The 21,876-nt window shown below is 48.4% G+C and overlaps 1 protein-coding gene across 3 annotated transcripts in view; it reads left to right on the top strand.

Moving 5' to 3' along the window:
- LOC137145476 (sodium- and chloride-dependent GABA transporter 2) overlaps positions 1–16,960 on the top strand; it is a 55,447-nt gene extending 38,487 nt beyond the window's left edge. For all 3 annotated transcript variants that reach the window (XM_067536249.1, XM_067536250.1, XM_067536248.1), the window contains 8 exons: positions 5,966–6,069; positions 9,857–9,981; positions 10,673–10,785; positions 11,743–11,880; positions 13,336–13,438; positions 13,833–13,933; positions 14,799–14,969; positions 16,471–16,960. In XM_067536249.1, coding sequence (XP_067392350.1) covers positions 5,966–6,069; positions 9,857–9,981; positions 10,673–10,785; positions 11,743–11,880; positions 13,336–13,438; positions 13,833–13,933; positions 14,799–14,969; positions 16,471–16,590 — 975 coding nt within the window. In that variant the 3' untranslated portion in view covers positions 16,591–16,960. The remainder of the gene's footprint in view (positions 1–5,965; positions 6,070–9,856; positions 9,982–10,672; positions 10,786–11,742; positions 11,881–13,335; positions 13,439–13,832; positions 13,934–14,798; positions 14,970–16,470) is intronic.
- The last annotated feature ends 4,916 nt before the right edge of the window (positions 16,961–21,876 follow it).

Below are 21,876 nucleotides of genomic sequence, written 5' to 3'. Positions count from 1 at the left end.
TTTTCCCAGCAAGCCTTGAACTGACTCTGTACATTCTTGTTTGGTTGTCAACTCTCCTGCCCCCTTTCCGTTTCCGAGAAAGAGAGAGAATATTGGTGGGCGTGTTTGTTTTTGCTTCGCTACCTCACGCATGGAGGGCAGAGTGCTGGGGTGTGGACGTGCGCATAGATGTTTGTTTACATGATGTTCTGCTCTCGTGTGCACGCCTGTGTCTAATAGTATCTCTGAGCATGTGTCTGCCTGGCCCCTTATCTCTGTTCCCATGTGCGTGTGGGACTGCAAACTTCTATCTGCAGCCATCCATACAGGCAGTGAAATGAGCCTGGCCTGCAGCTATACTGGAAGGGTATATGAGTTGCTACCTGAATGCACTCAGCCACTGCTTGCTGTCTTGCTTTGCATCCTCAGGTTCTTCCCTGTCACCTTACAGGTGTGACCCAGTAGGGTAATGTTGCAAAGGGATGCTACTTGCTCCTGTCCCCTGGCTTTTGCGCCCTGCAGTTTGTGGCTCTGGGCTGGGTTTCTTTTTCCAAGGGCCAGTTCCAAAGCTCCCCATCGCTTCTTGTTTTTGGACCTCCTAGTGGAATGATGCACAGCTGTGTTTATCTTGCTGCCCCTTCCTCACTATCTCTCTCGCCGGCCCCCCTTCCCCATTTGTGGAACTGGGAATTAGTTCTGCTGGCCAGGTCACTCAGCCTGTGGCTGCACCCCCCCCGCTGACTTTGTCCATGGTGAGGACGTCCAAGGAACAATTAGGGAAGGCTTTTTTAATTCATCAGCCAGCGGGAGGGTGCTGAGCAAAAGACAGGCTGTAGAACTCTGCTCCCCGGGCTGTGTAAACAAGGGGCAGGGAGTGGATTCCCTCCTCCCACTGCCGGTCTACAAGCAGCTGTGCTTCGCAGTTTCAGACAAAACCATATGCTTGCTTTCTTGTGGGGTTTAAAGGGCAGGGAAGGGAAAAGTGCCCCGCTTTTGCTCAGTCTGATGGTTGGAAAGGTCACAGAGACAAAGAGCCCTCATTGCTCTGCGTCCACTGTGAACTACGTATCTTATAGAGTGCAGTGCTGTTGTAGCCCAGGATATTAGAGAGACAGGCTGGGCGAGGCGATATCACCCAGGAGGGGAGTGACTGCTAGGCCTTTCTGAGAAGTGGCACAGGCTGGAGTGGAGCATGGGGCTGGGAAGTAGGAGATCCCATGCTCTGATCCCATCTCTGACTTGCCTTGGTTTTTGGGGTGCAATCTGAGACACCCACAGCCTGGTTTTTGGAGAAGGAGGGGTAGGGAATGTGGTGCTTTGGCTATGCCCCCCTCTCCGGCCACTGTCTGGCTGGTTAAGGGTACGTCTACACAGCAAAGAAAAACCCGCAGCTGGCCCGTGGCATGTAGACTTCCAGGCTCCCGCTGGAGCCTTCCATCTCACAGGGTCCTAGAGCCTGGGCTCCAGCCCAAGATGTCTACACAGCAGAGAAACAGCCCCGCAGCCTGAGCCCCACAAGCCCAAGTCAGCTGGCACTAGTTGCTGTGTAGTCGTCCCTGTGCATTGGATTGTAATAGCATTTTGCTCTGAGACAGCTCCTTCCTTTATTTGTAAAGTGCTTTGAGATATTCTGAAGGAAGGAGGTGTCTCAGTGCAAAATGTCGTTAAATTCCAGTACTCGTCAGAAAATAATCAAACACAGCTGGGACAAGTCAGAGAGGAAGTGCCCTCTAACAGGCTATAACCCTTTTGGTTAACTGCATCTCGGGTGTTGGAGGCTCAAGTTAAAAACAAAGAGTAGGAGGTTACTTTGGTGAACAGGAACAAATAAAGCACAGAAGGAAAATGAATGATGAATTAAATAAACTTGATGGCTTAGACTGCTTCCAATAATCAAATTCATATCCAAGAGGCCAGAGAATTCTGAACACCAAGATAAACTGTACCATCCTCCTTGTGAATGAGGTTCCAGGAAGAGCTGCAGCCTTTTAAACTGGGTGCAAAGAGCTCTCGTGCACCAGCAATCAGGCTCTCTTTAAATGAAGAGGAAAGCCTCAATTTAAATCATCGGTGCAAATCAGCTATTCCATTTGTTCTTCGGTTGTTTTCTAAAGGCAGGTGTGTTCTCATTGCTTGATCTAACCATTATTTAGTTGTAAATCACCATGTTTTAGGGCCTTTACACTAGATTTGGTACGTCTTTTTGCTACCTCGGAGGGTACACTATAACTATATACATTTATTTAAGTAATTATATAGCTTAATATTTTCAGATTCTTCATCTCAATTTTTAGTATGTTAGAAAATGGTGAATGATCTATTTTTTATTTAGTAGATAATTAACTTTTTGCTCATGATTTGTGTCAAGCTGCATTAGGACGGTAACTGGAATGTAATTACACACAAAACGGCATATAACATTTATTTTTATTAAACAAGACAACCTTAAACATTTTGGATACATAAACTTCAGTGTTCTTCCATCAGCTGGAGAGTAAGTTTCCATGCTGGATGGAGTCAGTCAAATATTCATAATTTGAGAACAGAGCCAATCAGTGTTCAGGTAGGGAGAAGCTATGAAGTACAAGTCTGAGACCACCCAGTGGGCTCAGAGGATGAGCCAGATGAGATACAGGATGGTGTCTCATGGAGTCAGAGGCTGGGTCCCAATGCCCGTGTGGGTTTTGCCGGTCTCTTGCAACCAGTAGCCCCTGGATCCCCCACATGATCATGCCCTTAATATAATACATGATCTAGTGTGTCATATTTATAAAGCTTGACCTCGAAAGTTAGATATTTTCCCCTGATTCTTCCTTCATATAGAAAATCTGTTTTTAACTCCAAGTTTTTTGATAGTGGTTCATTGGATTCATCATATTTATTTAATATTTAAATATTTTAAGAGATTGTAATAAGTTTAGGCCTCAACAACTTTTGTACTAAATTCAGATTTCATTTTAAACAGGTTTATTTTTCAAAAGAAAAACTTATTATAATTTAAATAAAAAAATCCAATTTAAACTAAAAAAAATCTGATTAAAATTATTATTTTTTTATTTGGGTCATGACCAACTATCACAGAAGGTCGTAAATGATTAGGAATTTCTTTGTCAGACATGCAGAAGACATTTTTTGACGGCAGAAAAAACCTATGTCTCTCAAGACCTTGTGGAAAGGAAAACTGAACATAGTCAGTAGTTGCACCTCTGATTTGAATACCTACCCTGAAATTCTAAATTTGGCTTGAATCATAGAATCATAGAATATTAGAGTTGGAAGGGACCTCAGGAGGTCATCTAGTCCCAACCCCCTGCTCAAAGCAGGATTAACCTCAGCTAAATCATCCCAGCCAGGGCTTTGTCAAGCCGCAACTTAAAAACCTCTAAAGATGGAGATTCCACCACCCTCCTAGTGAAAAAGTTTTTCCTAATATCCAACCTAGATCTCCCGCACTGCAACTTGAGACCATTGCTCCTTGTTCTGTCATCTACTACCATTGAGAACAGCCTAGCTCCATCTTCCCTGGAACCCCCTTTCAGCTAGTTAAAGGCTGCTATCAAATCCCCCCTCATTCTTCTCTTCTGCAGACTAAACAAGCCTAGTTCCCTCAGCATCTCCTCATAAGTTTTGTGCTCCAGCCCCCCTAATCATTTTTGTTGCCCTCCGCTGGACTCTCTCCAACTTGTCCACATCCTTTTTGGTAGTGGGGGACCCAAAACTGGACACAATATCCTAAATACGGCCTCACCAATGCCGAATAGAGGGGAATAATCACTTCCCTCCATCTGCTGGTAATGCTCCTACTAATGCAGCCCAATATGCTGTTAGCCTTCTTGGCAACCAGGGCACATTGCTGACTAATATCCAGCTTCTTACCCACTATAACCCCCAGGTCCTTTTCTGCAGAACTGCTGCCTAGCCCATCGGTCCCCAATCTGTAGCTGTGCATGGGATTCTTCTGTCCTAAGTGGAGGACTCTGCACTTCTCTTTGTTGAACCTCATCAGATTTCTTTTGGCCCTTTTGTCTAGGTCCCTCTATATTTGTCTAGGTCACTCTGTATCCTATCCCTACCTTCCATGGTATCTACCCACTCCCCCTAGCTTAGTGTCATCTGCAAACTTGCTGAGGGCGCAATCTACCCCATCCTCCAGATCATTAATGAAGATGTTGAACAAAACCAGCTCCAGGACCGACCCCTGGGGCACTCCACTTGTGACCGGCTGCCAGTTAGACATGGAGCCATTGATCACTGCCTGACGATCTAGCCAGTTCTCTACCCATTTTATAGTCCATTCATCCAACCTATACTACTTTAACTTGCTGATAAGAATACTGTGGGAGACCGTATCAAAAGCTTTGCTAAAATCAAGGTATATCACGTCCACCGCTTTCCCCACATCCACAGAGCCAGTCACCTCTTCATAGAAGGCAATCAGGTTGGTCAGGCATGACTTGCCCTTGGTGAATCCATGTTGACTGTTCCTGATCACCTTCCTTTCTTCCAAGTGCCTCAAAATGGATTCCTTGAGGACCTTCTCCATGATTTTTCATTAAAGAACTGTTCATTAAAGAATCTGTACAAAAGAGCGAGAACAGAGCTATCTCTTTTGTGGGAGCAACTACAGAAAGGGGTGATTTGGGGCATATAGGGTGGGCTTGCCCAAAACTCAAATTGTTATGAGAGAGAGTTCAGCTGTGCCCCCAGGAGATGCAGGAGAGGACAATCTTTCTTATGGCTCAGAGAGAGAACGGTCTAATTCAAAGCCCACTGAAATCAATAGAGAGTCTTTCCATTGACTTCAATAGGCTTTGGATCAGGCCCTAAAACCAGGGCCCTGATTGCCTGTATTCATAGCACTTCTTGCAAGAGATAGGAGGGGTGCATTAGCCTTAGTATCTTGGACACATTGTAATTTGGCTAATTACATTCTTCCTACTGAACTATTCTTCATTTCTTTTTTTTTTTTTTTTTAATAACTTCGTGAACTCTTGTGCAACATTGCTAGCCAAGCCTGCCTTCCTCCTTTTTATCCTGTTTTTCACTGCCACCCTGAGGTCTAAGGGAGAAAGGTGGTCTAAAACCAAGGTGTGACCACTAATAATCATTGTTATTTCCTTCCCCATTAACTTCTCCTTTAGCTTGTCTCCCCAGCAAGCTGTAATGAAGCCTGTTGAGTGAATGTGAGTGGTTTCAGTCAGTGCCCAGAGCTAGGCTTTTCGATCAAAGGTGGCATTGCCAGACGTCTGAGGTGACTTCTTTAGAACATTCAGACGTGTCCTTGGCAGTGTTTGTAGTGCAGTTCAGATGGCCCCTCCTGACCTGTGAAAGGGACTAAAGTCGCTCTCCTGTTTCCTCTTTTAGTAACTGTTTATTGTAACTGTTTCAAGTAACTTTTTTTCAGGTATTCGTTTTTAAGGTTTTGAATCTTCAAATCAACCCTCAGATCTGAGTAATAAATGAATTCCCAAATATGTATGTTTAGCACTGCACTCTAGTGGATGGGATGAGAACTACCCAACTGTGTGTAATTGCTTCTAAATTGCTAACAGCAAATGTTGAGTTTCCTTGAGCTCCAGTAGTAGGAGTCTCCTCTGTGGCATCTGACATCCTGTCACTGTTTGGAAAGCTCTTGTAATCACAAAGTCTTGTAGGTTGCGCTAAGGGAAAAATCAGAATCCTTACAAGGCCGCTGGAATTTCCACACACGCAACTCTAAACAGCAATGGGTGCTGTGACCATGCTCTAGAATGTAGGAGATCCTGTACATGCCACTCTAGAACCCAGTTGTACCTAGACATTCTGTCCTAGAGCATGTTTATCTGCACCCCCCTGTTTAATTTTTCTCTCTCACTGTTCTTCATGCTGGTTAGATCAGCCCTTTGGACTCTGGAACCCAGCTGTGTCTCCTCACGTTCTGGACTCTGGGTATCTGCCTGCCATGCCGGCCTTTTCTCCTCTTCAGCTGTTTGTCTCTTCCTTGCAGGTGTGGATGGATGCGGGCACGCAGATCTTCTTCTCGTTTGCCATTTGCCTGGGGTGCCTGACAGCTTTGGGTAGCTACAACAAGTACCATAACAACTGTTACAGGTAACTGGGGGGAGATTCTAATGTTCAGGGACCCTCCATTTATCCATCTTCCTCCCTGAATGCCATTGAGTCCTTGCTGCCAAAGGAGACAGCTGACCAGGTTGAGTTTGAGGAGAGCCTCTTGCTTTCTTTCCTCTTGAGGCAGAAAAGCGCTCTTGCCAGTTGCTGCTTTACTTGAAAACCAATTTCTCCTGCCATGTTTCTGAAACTGAATCCTCCATGATCTGTCCCCAGGAGGAACTTCAGTAGTTTCCCAGCCGTTTGACAGGTGAGAGATCCTCCTTTCCCCCATGAGCTTGCTGCTTTCCCACACTGTAACCCTTTAAAAGCTCTGAGACAGAATTCTGCTTATGGTGCCATTAAGCAGAATCAATCTCCCCTTTCACAAAAGCTTGGGAGTGGATTTAGATCGCACACAAATGATTTGCTGGTAGCATTTGATTTGAGTGTTTCCCACTGAAGCTCTGCCATGCCATTCAATCCTCACCTTGTAATGCTCTTTGCTGTTCCGGTCCCGGTCCCGGTCCCTCACACATCTGCCACTGCACCTCACTCCTGTCCAACAGCAACCCCAGTCTTTCCACTCCTGGGACCCACTGTGAATCTGACCGCTAACATGTAGCCTTCCCCCTGCTGTTCTAGTTCATGCTGGGCTATCCTTGAACAGAAACAGGCAATCCTATTTAATTGTGCCAAGTTGTCTGGTAGTCTTGTGAGGTGCACAGGCGAGGAATAATGTGAGAACAAGGTCGTTTTCACATTAGACACTTCCAGCCTTTGGAACCACGTCTCCAGTGGTGGTAGGCTAGTGCAGTAACCTGAGGCACCCTAGAAGCCTGCCCACTCACCACTCAGAAAACCTTTTATCTTGCTGTGACATTTATCTGTCAGAGCGGCATCCAGATGAACTGCAGGAAGTGGGAAAAACTGGGGTATTGCATTTCTATCCAGACAAGTCCCTCCTACTCTGTCAGCTAAACTGCTCTTTAAACTGATGCCTTAGAAGTGGGAAGTGGTGGAGTTCCATACAAGCTATATAGCCATCCAAAAGTAACAACGTTCCCACAGTGCTGACCTGTGCTAGATGAATAGTTCTTTATTCTGGGGCCAGTCCTTCATGCCATCCCCTTCCCTGGGTAAAGTTCTATTTCTCATGGGTCTGCTGTCCTACATTCGGCAAGGCTGGGGCTTGCATAGGAATAAACAATCCATTTTCAACATGGCAAAGAACGACAGCAGGGTGTCCCACTGTTCCCTACAGGACCAGTGTTCTTCCAGACAGTCACTAATGATTTGGAAAATGGGGTGGACAGTGAGGTTAGCAACAAAATTTTTTAGGTCAGTCAAAACTAGGGAAGATGACGAGGAACTTCAGAGGGGTAGGTGAATGGGCAACGTGATGGCAGATGCTGTTCAGCATTGACGTAGGTAAAGTAAATTAGGTAGAAATGATTAATTTGCACTACTCTCACTTTGTCCCCCCTAAATTAGCTGTAACGCCTTTGGAAAAACAGCTGGGTGACGTGGATGGATCAATGAAGATGCTACTCATTGTGCAGTGGGGTCTGAAAAGCAAACCCAGTGTTAGCCTGATTGATGCATGGATGAATTCATGAATGTTGTTTATTAATCTGTTAGACCGCAGTGGTCAATAAAGGGTCAGTCTCCAGAGGGCTATAGCATCAGGAATGTTATTGTCAGCATCATTAGAATAAGAGACCCTAGAAGCACACGAGAAACAATTGTCATTTATCACAAGTCCATTTATTAACAAACCAACTAAATGGATAAAACAATCTCACAGCACTGAAATACAACAGCAGATAGAGAGTGCAAACTGGTTAGCCCTATGACTGGCATTGTTTGCATTTCCTGCTGGCAGATCCTGGAGTGTCAGTCATCATCTTCATCATCATCACTGTCACCTGGCGTTGTCATCCTGGCATCTTCCCATTCCTTTCCACACAGGCCAGCCAATGCCTTTTTATCCTAAGTTATGCTGACATCTACTAAGGCTCATAGATATGCATAAGGGGTTCAGCCCCTTTTTCATACTTCCACATCCCACTAATTTAGGGATGCCCAATTTCCTATAGGCTATTTCCTTAGTTCCCTTTATTCTCATCAACATCTATGTCAATGAGTTACTATAGCAACTTGAGGTTATTAGAGAATCCCCCAAAATGTCACTATTGGGCATCTTGCAGTGTTAACTGGCTCACTGCAGTGTATTTTTCAATCTATTGCCTCAGTTTCCAGAACATCAGCACTTAACACATCTTTTACTGTAATCGTACACTTTGCTGGTACACAGTTATCTTTCAGTCAGCTAGTTATGCCAGCCTGTTTCAGGCCTAAGACCTTGTGTAGCTAAGCTGAACATCTTACAGGCCCGAGGCCTATAGGCCCTGTGTTACAGTTCTTATATTTCACCTCTATATCCTAAATACAGTTAATGTCTGTAATTCTTGGGTACAGATTATATAAAGAATGGGATCGATGATGATAATACGGAGTATATTAAATGCCATAATAGAAATCAATGCTGTGGCCTTTCCTGGAATGGAGTGTTCAGTTCTGGTCACTTCATCTCTAAAAGATAAAACAGAAACAGAGGGGTCCAGAGACCGTGAGAATGACCATAGGCGTGGGGAGACTTGAGTATGAAGAGAGACTGAAAAGACTGGGATTGTTTAGTTTAAAGATGTGGTGAATAAAAGAAGACATGATAGAGTTGTACAAAATGAATAGTTTAGAGACAGTGAATTGGGTGCTCCTATTTACCTTGTCTCATAACCAGGGGACAGCCAATAGCACTGAAAAACAATGAATTTATATTGTATACAACACAATTGCAAAAACCCTTATATAAGTAACATGCGGAACTCACTGCTGCAAGATATCTTTGGGGACAGAAGTTTTCTAGGGTTTAAAAAAGAATCAGGCCCTTATATAGGTAATGAGACCATCCACATGTATATAAGATAGGCAGAAACATAAGGATTTGTATCCTATCAGACAACCACTAACTGATAGGGTGGTGGTGGTAAGGAACTTCCCAAATGGGCAGGTCATCCTATAATTATTCATTTTGCAGTTTCTTGCACTTCTGGAGCAATCAGTACAGGCCACAGTCAGAGCGAGGATAATGGACTAGATGGGTCACTGATCTGATCCTGTATGACAGCTGCTCCAAGAAATAGGATGGCCTGGTGGTGAGGGTGCTAATCAGAGACTTGGGTTCTTTTCCCTAGTCTGTTGCAGACTCATTGTGTGACCTTGAGCAAGTCACTTACTCTCTGTTCCCCTATTTATAAAATGGGCAGCATACTCACCTCACAAGGTTGTTAAGGATAAATAAAGATCGTTAGGGACACAAACACACCGGCAGCGGTGGGCCATCTGTACCTGAGATAGAGATAGACAGGTTGATGTTAATAAATAAAGAGTTCTGAATTTATTTCAGGCTTTGTGACATTATGAGGCTGTCAGTATGTGGGATGAAGAAGCAGCATCAACGTCATGATGTGAAGCTGCACATAACCTATATTTATCCCCAGATGGATCCGGAACCTTACACTGTCAAGACATCTGCTCAAACATCTGCAGAGAAATGATTAACATAGACATGTGCATGTCTCTGTGTGGACGCTTTCATTTCATGGGCTGCTGTGCCTTGCTGATGCTTGCTTTTGATTGGCTTTGCCCCTCCCTGGCCAAGAGGATGATCTTCTCTGATTGGCTGGCTGGTTCCCCCACCCTGATGCTTCTCTTTTCTCCTTCCCAGGGACTGCATTGCGCTGTGTTTTTTGAACAGTGGTACGAGTTTTGTAGCCGGTTTTGCAATCTTTTCCATCTTGGGCTTTATGGCACAGGAACAAGGCGTGCCTATTTCTGAGGTAGCTGAGTCAGGTGAGTAGCTCGGTGTGCAGGAAAAGCAGAGTGCAGGCTAGGGTGGGCATTGCTAACGTGGGGCAATCTCGGGCCACCTGACGCTGACCTTGGACTCCTTTTCTGCATTGCCTCTGAGCTTGTGTAGAGAGAGCAGAACAGAGTGACTGAGGTGTCACTGACCCTCTACGATGAATAATTAAACTAGATTAATTGCAACCCCAGGTTCAGATCCCAGCAGGGTCAACTCAGCTCTTCTGAGGCAGATAACCCACAGTGGTTATTGGGTGTGGATCTTTGGCATGAAACCTTAAGATCTGCCTTCCTGTTTCTTTTCAGGGGCATTAGGAAACTTTTTACATGAGGAGGGGTTTCCTCAAGCACCCAGCCCCAGACATGGCGGTGGAGCCCATGGCCTGCTGCGGCTCATCTTCCTCCTCTCCCGGCAGTACAGCTGTAGCCTGTTCTGGTTCCTCTGACCTTCCTCCCCCAGCAATGGAACCGCTGGTTCCTAGTGACAGGAGTGAATGAACTGTGGAAGCGGTGGGGTGTGTTTTGCAGGTGGTCGGGTTCCCTAGACCAGTTCTGAGCCTCCAGTCTCTCTGATTCTGTTTTGGTGAGCTCTTCCTTGCTGCCTGGCAGGGCGGTGGTGCACCTGATGGCTTCTAGATTTGGCCACTATCCTCTACTATAAATGACCCTCTTCTCACAGGGCCTGGCCTGGCATTTATCGCATACCCTCGAGCTGTTGTCATGTTGCCTTTCTCCCCGCTCTGGGCCTGCTTCTTCTTCCTGATGGTTGTTCTGCTGGGACTGGACAGCCAGGTAAAGACTCACAGACAGGACGAGTACTTCCTTCTTGTCTGGCAGACAGGCCACCAGCCTCCCTGCAACCTGACAACGAACACATTCAACTTGACAAATGGCCAGGTGGTAACGGAAAGGTCTGGGTACACGTTTTGAGGCAGCAAAGCACATTCCCCTGTCCAGGCAGAGCACAGCTCTCCCGGCACCCAGTCAGCTCTCATTTAATCTTGTATGGGCTTAGACACAGGGACAGGCCCAGTGGACAGGACACTTGTCTGGGATTCAGGAGATCTGGGTTCTAGTCCCAGCTCTGCTACTGACTTGCAGTGTGGCCTCAGGCCAGTCACTTCACCTGTCTGTGCCTCCATTGCCTGTCTTGTCTATTTAGAGCATAAACTCTCTGGTGCAAGAGCTGTCTCGCTGTGTGTTTGTCCAGTGCCTGGCACAATGGGGCCACCAGCTCTGCTGAAGCCTCTGTGTGCTATAATGATGATATTGCCTTGTTTACTGCTTCCATCCAGCCCAGGCAGCAGGGGAATAGCTGCAGCCCATTCCTTGCTTGTGTAACTGGGGCTGTGAGCAGATGTCCTGTGAAGCATGATGCTAGTTTCTGGCAATACCCTCTGGAGGGCATGGCAGGGTCCTGGCTTTAGCAGCACCCTCCTGGTGGGAACTCTCGGCATGGCATGGGTATGGATTGGAGAGCCCTGCTGTCAAAGCCTGGAGGGAAGCCCTGAGCTGATTTCAGCAGCACGCCCCTCAGTAGGGGATTGTGGGATGGACGCCACTGGCATTTCCCAGGGCAGCCGTGGCATGGCCGGGGCTAGTTCTCAACGATGAACATGGGCAGTCCCTCCTGGCTGAGGGAAACCTGTCCTGCGAGTGAAGGGGAGCGGGAGGCAGTGGAGGAATGAAGAGCGGCAAGCTGGCACAGCAGGCGCGTGCTGACGGGTGTGTGAATTCTCCTCTTCCTAGTTCGTCTGCGTGGAGAGCCTGGTGACCGCTCTGGTCGACATGTACCCCACCATCTTCCGGAAGCAAAACCGCCGTGAGACCCTCATCCTGCTGGTCTCCATCCTCTCCTATCTTGTAGGACTGGTCATGCTCACAGAGGTAGCGCCCAGAGAGAGGGATCCTGCCCTCCTTTCCCTCCCGTAGCCCAGTCTGTGGGGTGCTCTTGTCAGGTCTGACTGAAATCTCTCTGGGCAGAAAAAGGGCTCTAGACCCTGTGGGTGGATTAGGAGCTCAGCTGCAGCAATTCCCCCTGAGGCTGTGGACTACGTGCCTCTCATAAACTAAGCAGTATTGGGTCAGTGCTCGGATGGGAGACCTCTAAGGCGCACGCCAGATGCTGCAAGCTGTGGTGTTACTGATTCAGTAGATGGTGCTCTGCCCTCTTACTTGAATATTGAACCAGTGCCTCGGCCAGGCGCCGGTGGGCACTGTGCTGCTGGGGTTGCCCTTTTGGGGGAGGGTTTTAAAGTGAAGCCCTGACCCCTAGTGGTCAGGAAGGATTCCAGGGTGTGTTTTACAAGAGCTGCAGTGATGTGGCCAAATTCCAACGCAGGGTTTTCCATTCTGCCTGGCTACAAATTCTTTCAGCAGGATGCTGCAGCTTTCATTTCCTGTCCTAAACTCTTGTGGGCCATGGCTCTGTGTTGGCCTGTGAGAGTGTGTTTTGGAGGCCAGGATTTTTCATAGTTTCCTGCAAAGCAAGCCTACTCCTGCCTCATTTGAAGGCTGTTGAAGCATCTTTATCTCTTTCCTCCCTTATTTGATGGGGCCCTCATGAGCACCATCTGTTCAGTGAGTTGCTGTGCCTGGTTCTGACCTCATGTCCATTCGTGTAAATGGGATTAACCCCATGGAAGTTAATAGAATTCAGCTGGTGTGTAAAAACTGGTGTGAGATCAGAATTGGGCCCAGCTTCCCTTTTGGCAGTAGGAGGGGATGATTACTGTGTGTGTGGGTTTCTCTCTCTCTGTTTCCTTCTGCTGCTCTTTGGGCCTGATTTTGAAAAGCTGCCTCTGATTTTGCACCTGCAGTTTTGGGCCTGGAATTAATTGCAGGCCCATGTTGTAGCTGTGCCCACAGAATTGGGTAACTAAACCAGCTAAAACTTGGGCCCCCCAATGATTTGTGCCTGCAAAATTGCACTCACAGTTATATCTGGGTGCAAATTTGGTGTCTGAGTTGAGGCCCTTTTTGAAAATCGGGGATAACGAACCTGTTGGTTTGCAGGGTCTCTTCCCCCATTTTCTTCTACCAGGCCTACTTTTTCAGATGGTCCTAAAAATAAGCTCCTGGCCAGTACTTATCCTCTTCTGGAGATGAGTGGTGGCAGAGAGAGCAGGGATGGGATCTGAGGAGAAGATGTCTCTGGTGCTGATCTGGGTTTTGACCAGGTTGGGAATATAAAGTTGATGCCGATAATCAGGCTATGTCGGGAGAAGGTGGGGCAGGAAGGTGCCCAAGTGCTGAGTTGGTTCTTTCTCCAGCTGAACCTCTTGATTAGTCCCTGAGTTTAAATGTCTCCTCCCTCTCTTCTCCCCGCTTGGCCCCTCCCAGGGCGGGATGTACGTCTTCCAGCTCTTCGATTACTACGCTGCCAGCGGCATGTGCTTGCTCTTTGTGGCCATCTTCGAGACGCTTTGTATTGGCTGGGTGTATGGTGAGTACTGGCCTGGCGGCCAGCAGGTGCCGCTGACTTCGAATCACTGCCTGGTCTCTTGTCCCCTCAGTGGGGCTGGTCTCTCTGTTAGCCACAAGAGCACCAGGCCACAGGTGTCCTGGCTTCAGCGCCCTGGGGCTTAGATGGTGGGAGTTTCCTGACAGCAGTGCCCTGTGGGAGCTGGCTGGAGAAGCTTCCCGACAGCAAGGAAGGCCTTCAGCCTGACAAATTTCCCTTGTCTGCACGTATCCATATTACCCGCAGCGTCCCATTTCTGAGCTCCCTCCTCTCCACATGGGTCTCCCTGTCAGTCAGTTTCCTCTCTGGCCCATTCAGACCCCATTACTCTTGTTCCCTTTTATTAACAGGGTCTCCTTCCCCCCCTCTTCCTCAGGTGCTGATCGTTTTTACGATAACATCGAAGACATGATCGGCTACAGGCCATGGCCTGTCATCAAATACTGCTGGCTCTTCGTCACGCCAGCTGTCTGCATGGTGAGAGCTTGGAGGGCGTTGGTCTGGGGGTCTGGGAGAAGAGTGGGGCTGGAGTGGGGGAAATGGATATCTGTGCAACCCCGGTTTTGAGGCAATCATAAGTAGGTAATAAGCACTGTTCCCCTGGAGTGGGCAAGGTTGTAATGACTCACTGGCCCAGTGTGGCCGTCACGATGTCCTCCAGCAACTGATCTATAGAAGGTAAGAACCCTGTTGCTACTGAGAGCTACTGAGTATGGCTACACAGCCAGCAGAAACCCGCAAGCAAGGCAGCAAGTCTCCGGGCCTGGGCTTGCAGATTCAGGCTTGTGTTCTGACGCTAAAAATAACTGTGTAGACGTACAGGCTGGAGCTGAGGCTCTCCTTCAGAATCTGAGCTCCAGTTCTGAGCCTGAACGGCTACACAGCTATTTCTAGTGTGGTAGCATGGGCCTAAATCTGTAGATCTGTAGGCTCGGAGACGTGCTACTCTAGGTTTCTGCTTGCCATGTAGACGCACCCCCAGTGAGCAGACTCCTTTAGCTCAAGTGGCCTGGAGTTTGGAAGCCAAAGGTTCTAACCCGGCTGCTGTGTGCGTGTGTGGTCTATCTGGTCGCCATGGAGATCGGTGTGTGGGGATGGGATAATGGGGGGAGGCAATAGATCACTGGTGACGGCTGCAAGGGCGAGCTCTCGGCTGAGATGACACACGCTAATTAAAGGGGTAGCAGCATCAAAGTGGGTCTGGTTGATGCTCTGATAGTTGGCACTGGGGAGCTGTCTGTATTGGGAGTGTCCTGCTGGGCGTGTGAACTCAGAAGGGAGATCATGGCTAATGGTGTTGCTTCTCCCCCTCCTCTGTTCTCGGCTTCTTCCACCTCCCCAGGCGACCTTCCTGTTTTCTCTGATTAAATACACCCCTCTGACCTACAACAAGAAGTATGTGTACCCCTGGTGGGGAGACACCCTGGGCTGGCTGCTGGCCCTCTCGTCCATGGTCTGCATCCCTCTCTGGATTGTCTACAAACTCTCCATGATCAAGGGCTCCCTGAGAGAGGTGAGGCATCTGCTTCGGGAGTGGGGTATGGGCCACAGAGGGGCTGATGTGTCACTGGCGTATTGAAGTGACAGCCTCTTGAGGTGTGATTGGTGTGTGGTGGGTTAATATACAGGGGCCTAGAGTTAATTCACTGATGCTCGGTCTATTACTGTAAAGAATTAGTGGCTTTATTGAATTCAGGCTGGCTGGAGGGCTACACAGAACTAGCTGCCTTCCTGTGCCTCGCCGTTACTGGCTCTGCGTCACTTGTCAAATGCCATAGGAAAACAGCTTTGTGAGAGGCGGTGGTAGGAGATCAAGTGCAGGCCCCAGGCCAAACACAGCCCCCGGAGGTCTGCCCTCATCTCAAGTGTGGAGGTCTGACCTGGGAAGACTATGGATCCTGGTGTACAATGAAGGCTAGGCTGTCTGCTGGGACTTCTAGACCCCTGCTGAATCTCCCATTCTTACTGTTGGAATGGAGAGTGATGGGGTCCTCAGTGGAGGCTTGAAGCCACCTTTACACAGCCTGTATTCTGAGGCAGCCAGGTGCCTCCACAGCAGTTGGTGTAAGGTAGAGCAGCCTTGGGGCTGCTCTAACTTATACTGTTTTTCTCCTGGACTCCTGCAGGCTATAAGAAGCAGAGACTGGCCAGAACACAGCATGCTCTGACCCATGTACCTTCCTCCAGAGTGCCCTCTACCTGCCCTGAGGCTCCTCTATGCTGGCTTTAGAAACCTTCTGCAGTTGGGGATCCCTGAGTTTTCTCCATCAACTTTCCACCCCCTAGAGCAGTGCACATGGATGGATTGTAGGGAAGAACTGGGCCCATAATCTCTGTTGTCTCCATGACTGTGGAGAAGAGCACCTGCTTTTTTCTGGCATTTCCATTGGCAAAACACCTGTTGATGTCAATAGGAGCAGGGTTAGTGCCATTCTACATACCCTAGGTGTGGCCTTTGGATATGGATAGCCCTGACTGTGATAAAGCAATGGCTGGGTGCTCCTGTTGGTCAAGCATTGTGAGAGACACTTGGTCCTAAGGTCTGTGTTTGAAGCATGCGCTGGATGGATCCCGTGTAAAAGCTGGGGTTGATACTTTGGATGCTGACTTTGTTTTGGCTGCTTCACAGTCCTGGTCAGGAACGTGGAAGATAATCTTCCCTGGGCCCCCACACAAGCCCAGGGGATTCCCAACTGCTATTCAAACAACCAGGGTGGTTTTCAACTGTTCAAATTGCCATATGTGGCTGTGGTAACTGGGGCTATTCTAGGGCATCCCTGGACTTAAGGGACTGGGGGAGGCCCTAGGGGTCATGAACTGGGAATCATTCAGCTTGAGATCCAGACATGACTACAAAACTCCTCCCTGCCTCTCCCCGCCGTGCTGTCCTTGCTGGAAGGCTACTTCGAAGGCGACTGTTTGGCAGGGGAGGGAGGATGCAGTGGTGGGAGGAGGCGGTGGGTAAGCAGGCTCCATCCCTACAGCTTTGTTCACCCTCTGACTGTGTCTTTCAGAGATTCCGCCAGTTAGTCTGCCCAGATGAGGACTTGCCTTTCAGTCTGGGTGCGGGGCAGCCCCTTCCTTCCACCAGACCTGGCCTCCTGATGCTGACGGAGCTAGATTCCCAGTGTTAGGGCCACTGTGGCCCCCTGGATTGTTTGATACACCCCTTCTAGCCATTGGATGACTCAAGGGTTCTCCACTTGCCAAGGGGAGAAGGACTTGTGAGCTGATCTCTCTTCCCTTGGAGGATTTGATGGCTCAGCAGAGGCTGCCGAAGAAGGGTCTCCAGGGACAGTGTGGAGTCAGCGATGCACCTTAATCATCTCCCGGGGAACGCACAGAGGAGCTGATTCAAACAGCTAAGAGTCCACAACACTCCAGTGGATGGGACAGGAAAGACTCAGCCCTGGAGTGGGGATGGTCAAAGGGTCACAGAGGCTCTTCTCCTACATGGACTTGGAGGACATCTCCATTCATTCCATTAAATCCTTGGTCTTATCACTCCTGAGTGGCTCCGCCTCAGTTTTGTCTCGTGTGCTTTCTTTGTAAGGGGACTCTCTGCTCCACATCAGGAGTCTTTGCTCCTAGAGGGACTGCTTTATTTCCAGAATGACATGCCGTTTAATCTGCTAGGACCACTTCTCTGGGCAGGTGCGATGGGTATTTTGGTGGTCCAAGAAGCCAAGTCCACGGGGGTGGTGAGTCTAAATGGAAAAGTCACATCAAATCAGTTGTGACTTCCTCTCACTTATCTCAGAGAAATATTATATACTATTATATACTATATACTGTTACCCCTTTTTGACTCAAGTGGTTAGCCAAATTCAGGGTGAAACTGCTGATGGAGTCATGTGTTTCTTTAATGCAATCCTGTGTATTTACAAGGAATGTACAAAACCTTTTTCTCTGAACACAGTAGGAATAAAAGAAGAGATTGTGTCTTTACTCACAGTTCCAAACCATTAGTTAGCACTTAGTCCCAAAACTCACTCTTAGCTTTTCTCAGGGCCACATTCCCAGTGCTTTTCCAGACTCTGTCCTTGCTGTGATTCTGCCCGTTTCTCTGCCTTTTTGCCTCTCTATCCCAGATGCACAAACCTTCTCAAAACAATATTCAGCAAAACCTCTCCTCCCACCAATGCCTTGCATGTGCCAGTGTTTTGGATGGAGGCCTGTGTTGTTTCAGCTAGCTGGGTCCATATAGGTGCTTAAATGTTTCTTACAACTATCTTAAATGAAAGATGGCACTTACATCCAATCTATAACAATAGCATCCCAAAGAGGGATGCAGAGAGGCCTCTTCCTTCATCAGGCCCTAAACAGAGCTGTCCAAAGGAAAGAGAGCTCAGATCTGTGCCTCTGAAATCCAAGAGTAGAGGTTGCTGCAAGGGTAGGGAGAGAGGTGTGCTGGCAAAGCTGTGTGTGTATGGGTGGGGTGCAGGACTGACCTAGCAGGAGGTGCAGTAGTGCACGGGCAGAGGTTTTGTGGGGTTTTTTGCGGGGGAGGTTGATCTTAGGACTAAAGTGACAGGCAGTTTTTGCAGGACAGGACTATGGTGTTAGGGGCAGGTGGAGGTTTCTGAAGCTCAGGACTGAGGTGAATTGCTGTGGTGGGAGGAAGGGAGAACTGGAGTAGCAGGGGATGTTGCAGGTCAGTATGGAAATGATTAGCAGATCTGTGCTGGGCCCCGACTGGTGTATTGGGAGGTCAGAACTGAGGAGCCCAGGCAGAACTGTGCAGCCCAATTTAAATGTATTTGTGAACATTGTGAATACTGATTAGGCTGTTTCTTTAAGCAGTAGGTTCCCATGTAAATGTTCAGGGGGATGGAGACCATAATGTCTCACTGTCTATCTCCAGGGTCATGTGCTCTTTTTTTCCTCTTTGCTCTCACCCGTAACTTGTTCCAAAGCAGGAACACACAAGAAGTTGACTGAATGAGCCAAGCCCCCCAGCAATTTCAGGATTGCAGCTGAATCCTTGTATACACTACTGCATGAGTCAGTCCCCTGCAACCTTACTGTTAACCCTCACTACGACTGCTAAGGATATCCCAACTGAGTGTTTAATCAAAACCAAAGCAAAAAAGGTGCAATTGCCGTGGGTAGTCACAAGGTGGCTCCGCTACTTCAGATTCTGCTCCTAATAAAGCAACCGTTTCAAAAATAAAAACACCAGACTAACACGGCTACCCCTCTGGAATGTTTCAAAAATGTGTCATTCAAGTGAATTTACAGCTAAGCAGGCCTGAAGCTTTGGAAGCTCCCAGTTTGTGAAGGCAGCCAGATTCGCACCCTGGTAAATCACATTCCTGGTGCAAGGAGGAGCTACAGCTCAGCACAGCTAGGGTTCAGATTCTCATTCCCAGCCGCCCAGTACAGCAGGATCCTGCTCCCTGGGGCAGGGGGGCGTAGGTGTTGACTTGGATCTGTAGTAGCCAGAGCTGGTGCCATAGGAAGTGGACAGAATGGTAATTAAATTCCTGGCCTTTCCCGCGGAACAGTGTCAGCTATGCCTTTCTGCAAGGTGCTACAGGGGACGAGAAGGATTTTTCCCCCCCAATAGACAGTTGAGGCATCAGTTGGAGAGAGGACACCAGACAGGATGGATCAGAGCTCTGCGGTGGTACACAGAGGTCTGTATGCAGTGCGTTCGGTGGTAGGATTGCAGCTCAGTCAGACACAACTGCACGAGCTGTAATCTACCCAGCACAGCTAAAAACAGCAGAGAGGATGATGCAGTGGCATGAGTTGTTCCGCGTGTTCCTAGCCCTGACTGGAGCCTGTGCTTACCATGGCTTCACGGCTAGTTTTAGCTGTGGGAGGTAGATTACAGCTAACACGGGCACGTCTGCCAAAGCTGCAATCACACCACCACTTTCAATGTGGACATATATTTTGGTGCCTGGCTGGGTCTTGCTCACGTTCCCAGGCTCACACTGATCACCAGATTTGGGGTTGGGAAGGAATTTTCCCCAGCTCAGATTGGCAGGGACCCTGCAAGGGTTTCGTCCGCCTCTGCACCGTGCGGTGTGGATCATCTGTTCACATCACCTGGGCATGTCTCCTCTAATCAATTCCCTGCCATCTCAGGGGCCCCAGGAATTGGTAGCAGCTGTTCTCTGCCTCTGGTACACAACAGTTTACTCTCCTGGGGACTGAAATGCTTTGGTTGAGCTACAGTCACTGGGCTTAATATAGGGGTATCTGGATGAACTATAATGGCCTGTGATGTATTGGAGCTCAGACCAGGTGGTTTGGTGGTCCCTTCTGGCCTGAAACTCTGGTAAACTCCAAAGGGCTGAGCACATCTTCTGTACGGAAGGATTCTTGGGAAGTCAACAATACGAGAGCGCTCTGACAACAGGGCCAGGGACTTCTGTCAGCAGTTTGGGTGGATCACATGCAGGGAAGAGTCCTGTAACTTACCAGCATGTGTTGCAGTGCTCACCCCTTTCCAAGGTGGCAGGTTGCCAGAGGTGGGCCTGGGAAGCCTGATTTCTAGCAAAATGGCCAATTTTCTGTTACCCAGAATTGCTCATGGGACCATGTAGCATTTCGATTCATTTACAGGATTTTGTTTGCATGTGGGACCTGTAGCCAGACTTCTGTTGTCATCTCCTGCACTGCGCCATTCAAAGGCCCAACCGATTACCTGGATTTCTGAAAAGATCGCGTTACTGTTCCCGTAGGTGGACAAAAGGCTGGTCTGGTGGTTAAAGCACCAGACTGGGCATCAGGTGATCTGTGTGCGGTGCCTGGCTTTGTCACAGATTTTGTGTGTGGCCTCGAGCAAGTCTTGTAACCTTACTGTGCCTCAGTTTCCCCGATTTGTGCTCGAGAGAGAGTAATACTTCCCTGCCTTGCAGTGGTGGTGTGAAACTCAGTATTTGAAAGTGCTTTGAAATCTCTGGAAAGGCCCTTACTGAAAAGTCCCATAGAATTCAATACAGATGTTACCAATAGGATTCCATGGGAAGTTAGTATAGTCCGGTGGTTCCCAACCTATGGCCTGGGGGCCAAAAGTGGCCCACGGGGTCTTGCAAAATGGCCCGTGGCTCCCCTCCCGTTGGCTGCGGAAGGGAGCCACTGCCTAAGGACCTAGGCGGAGCACATTGCCGCGGGGCTACAAGACTGATGCAGGCTCCTTGCTGCAGCCCAGGGGATGGGAGCTCAGCGCTCCCCTCCCACTGGCTGTGCAGGGAGCAGGGCAAAGTGCTTTGCCTGGGTCTTGAAGCGCTGGGGTCCCTGCTGGAACCAGAAGGAGGCGAGCGCTGATCTCCCGTCCCTCTGGCTGCAGAAGGGAGCCGCTGCCTAGGGAACCAGGTGGAGCACACGGGGCTACAGGATAGGTGCAGTTTCCCTGCTGCAGCCAAGGGGACGGGAGATCAGCGAGGAGGCAGCCTCCTCACCGAACTCCTTCCGTCTGGCTGCCGTGGGGAGGTCAGGGCTGCTGGCAGACACCGATGGCCCTTCAGAGTTGTAAAAATGTTATCTGTGGCCATTGAACCCAAAAGGTTGGGAACCGCTGGTGTAGACCTGTAGAAATGACTCTGAAAACCAATGGAATTTAATAGAGAATGAAATCCTTTCCATTGGGTTTTTGTTTTGTTTATTCGTTATGCAATCTGCTGAAGAATGAAGTAGCAGGGCTATTATTTCCCCCTGAATTGTATAGGAGTGTTTAAAAAAATCTATAGAGGTTTTCATTTTCCATTAATCTCTGTAGGATTTTCCTTAACGAGAAGGCACTTTAGAAGTGGAAGTTTCTATTCACTGTTGTTGTTTGTTATCTATAGTCCCCTCCAAATATGACTGATGTGTAAAGTCCGGTGAGTTGTATTTAATCAAAGAGGGAATTCTTAGGGTTTCTGGTTCAGTCTGCTTAATCAAAATAGTCTTTTGTCCTGTGGCTAGGATACGTGGACAAAGCCAGCTCATTGATCTGGTGAGGCGTCCTTGCCACTGTAAATCCACCCCCCAAAAGGCAAACCAATGATGAAGCAGGTGTGTTAAAATTGAGTGCTTTTGATGAGGACCCGCAGATCTGAAATCAATCTGCCGGGCCCCTATAAGGAACCAGCAAAACAAGGCACATGAATTTAGGATAACTCTTGGAATCCAAGAAGCCCAGCTTGGTACATAGTAGAATCTACCCTAGATACCAAGCCTAAGGCAGGGGATTAAGTCTGAACTGATTATATTGGCAATTCTCTCCCCAGACCTCCCAGTCCAAAAGTCTTTGCATGGCTCTTCTCTAAAGCATCTTAAGAGTCTCCCAGCTGGAGCAGAGCAGAAATATTCACCAGGATTTAGTGCGTGCAGTTATCAAGCACTCACATTGGCCCAACTCTGCTACCATTAAGATCAATGAGAGCTTTACCATTACTCCTGCTTACTCCCCCTGGGGGGACTCT

Source organism: Emydura macquarii, unplaced genomic scaffold, assembly GCF_026122565.2.
Source record: "Emydura macquarii macquarii isolate MOO-44397 ecotype Brisbane River unplaced genomic scaffold, CSIRO-AGI_Emac_v2 contig_3530, whole genome shotgun sequence".
In the NCBI taxonomy this organism is placed as follows: Eukaryota; Metazoa; Chordata; order Testudines; family Chelidae; genus Emydura; species Emydura macquarii.
Note: the sequence above shows the minus strand (reverse complement) of the source record. Positions and strands in the feature narration are given on the sequence as shown.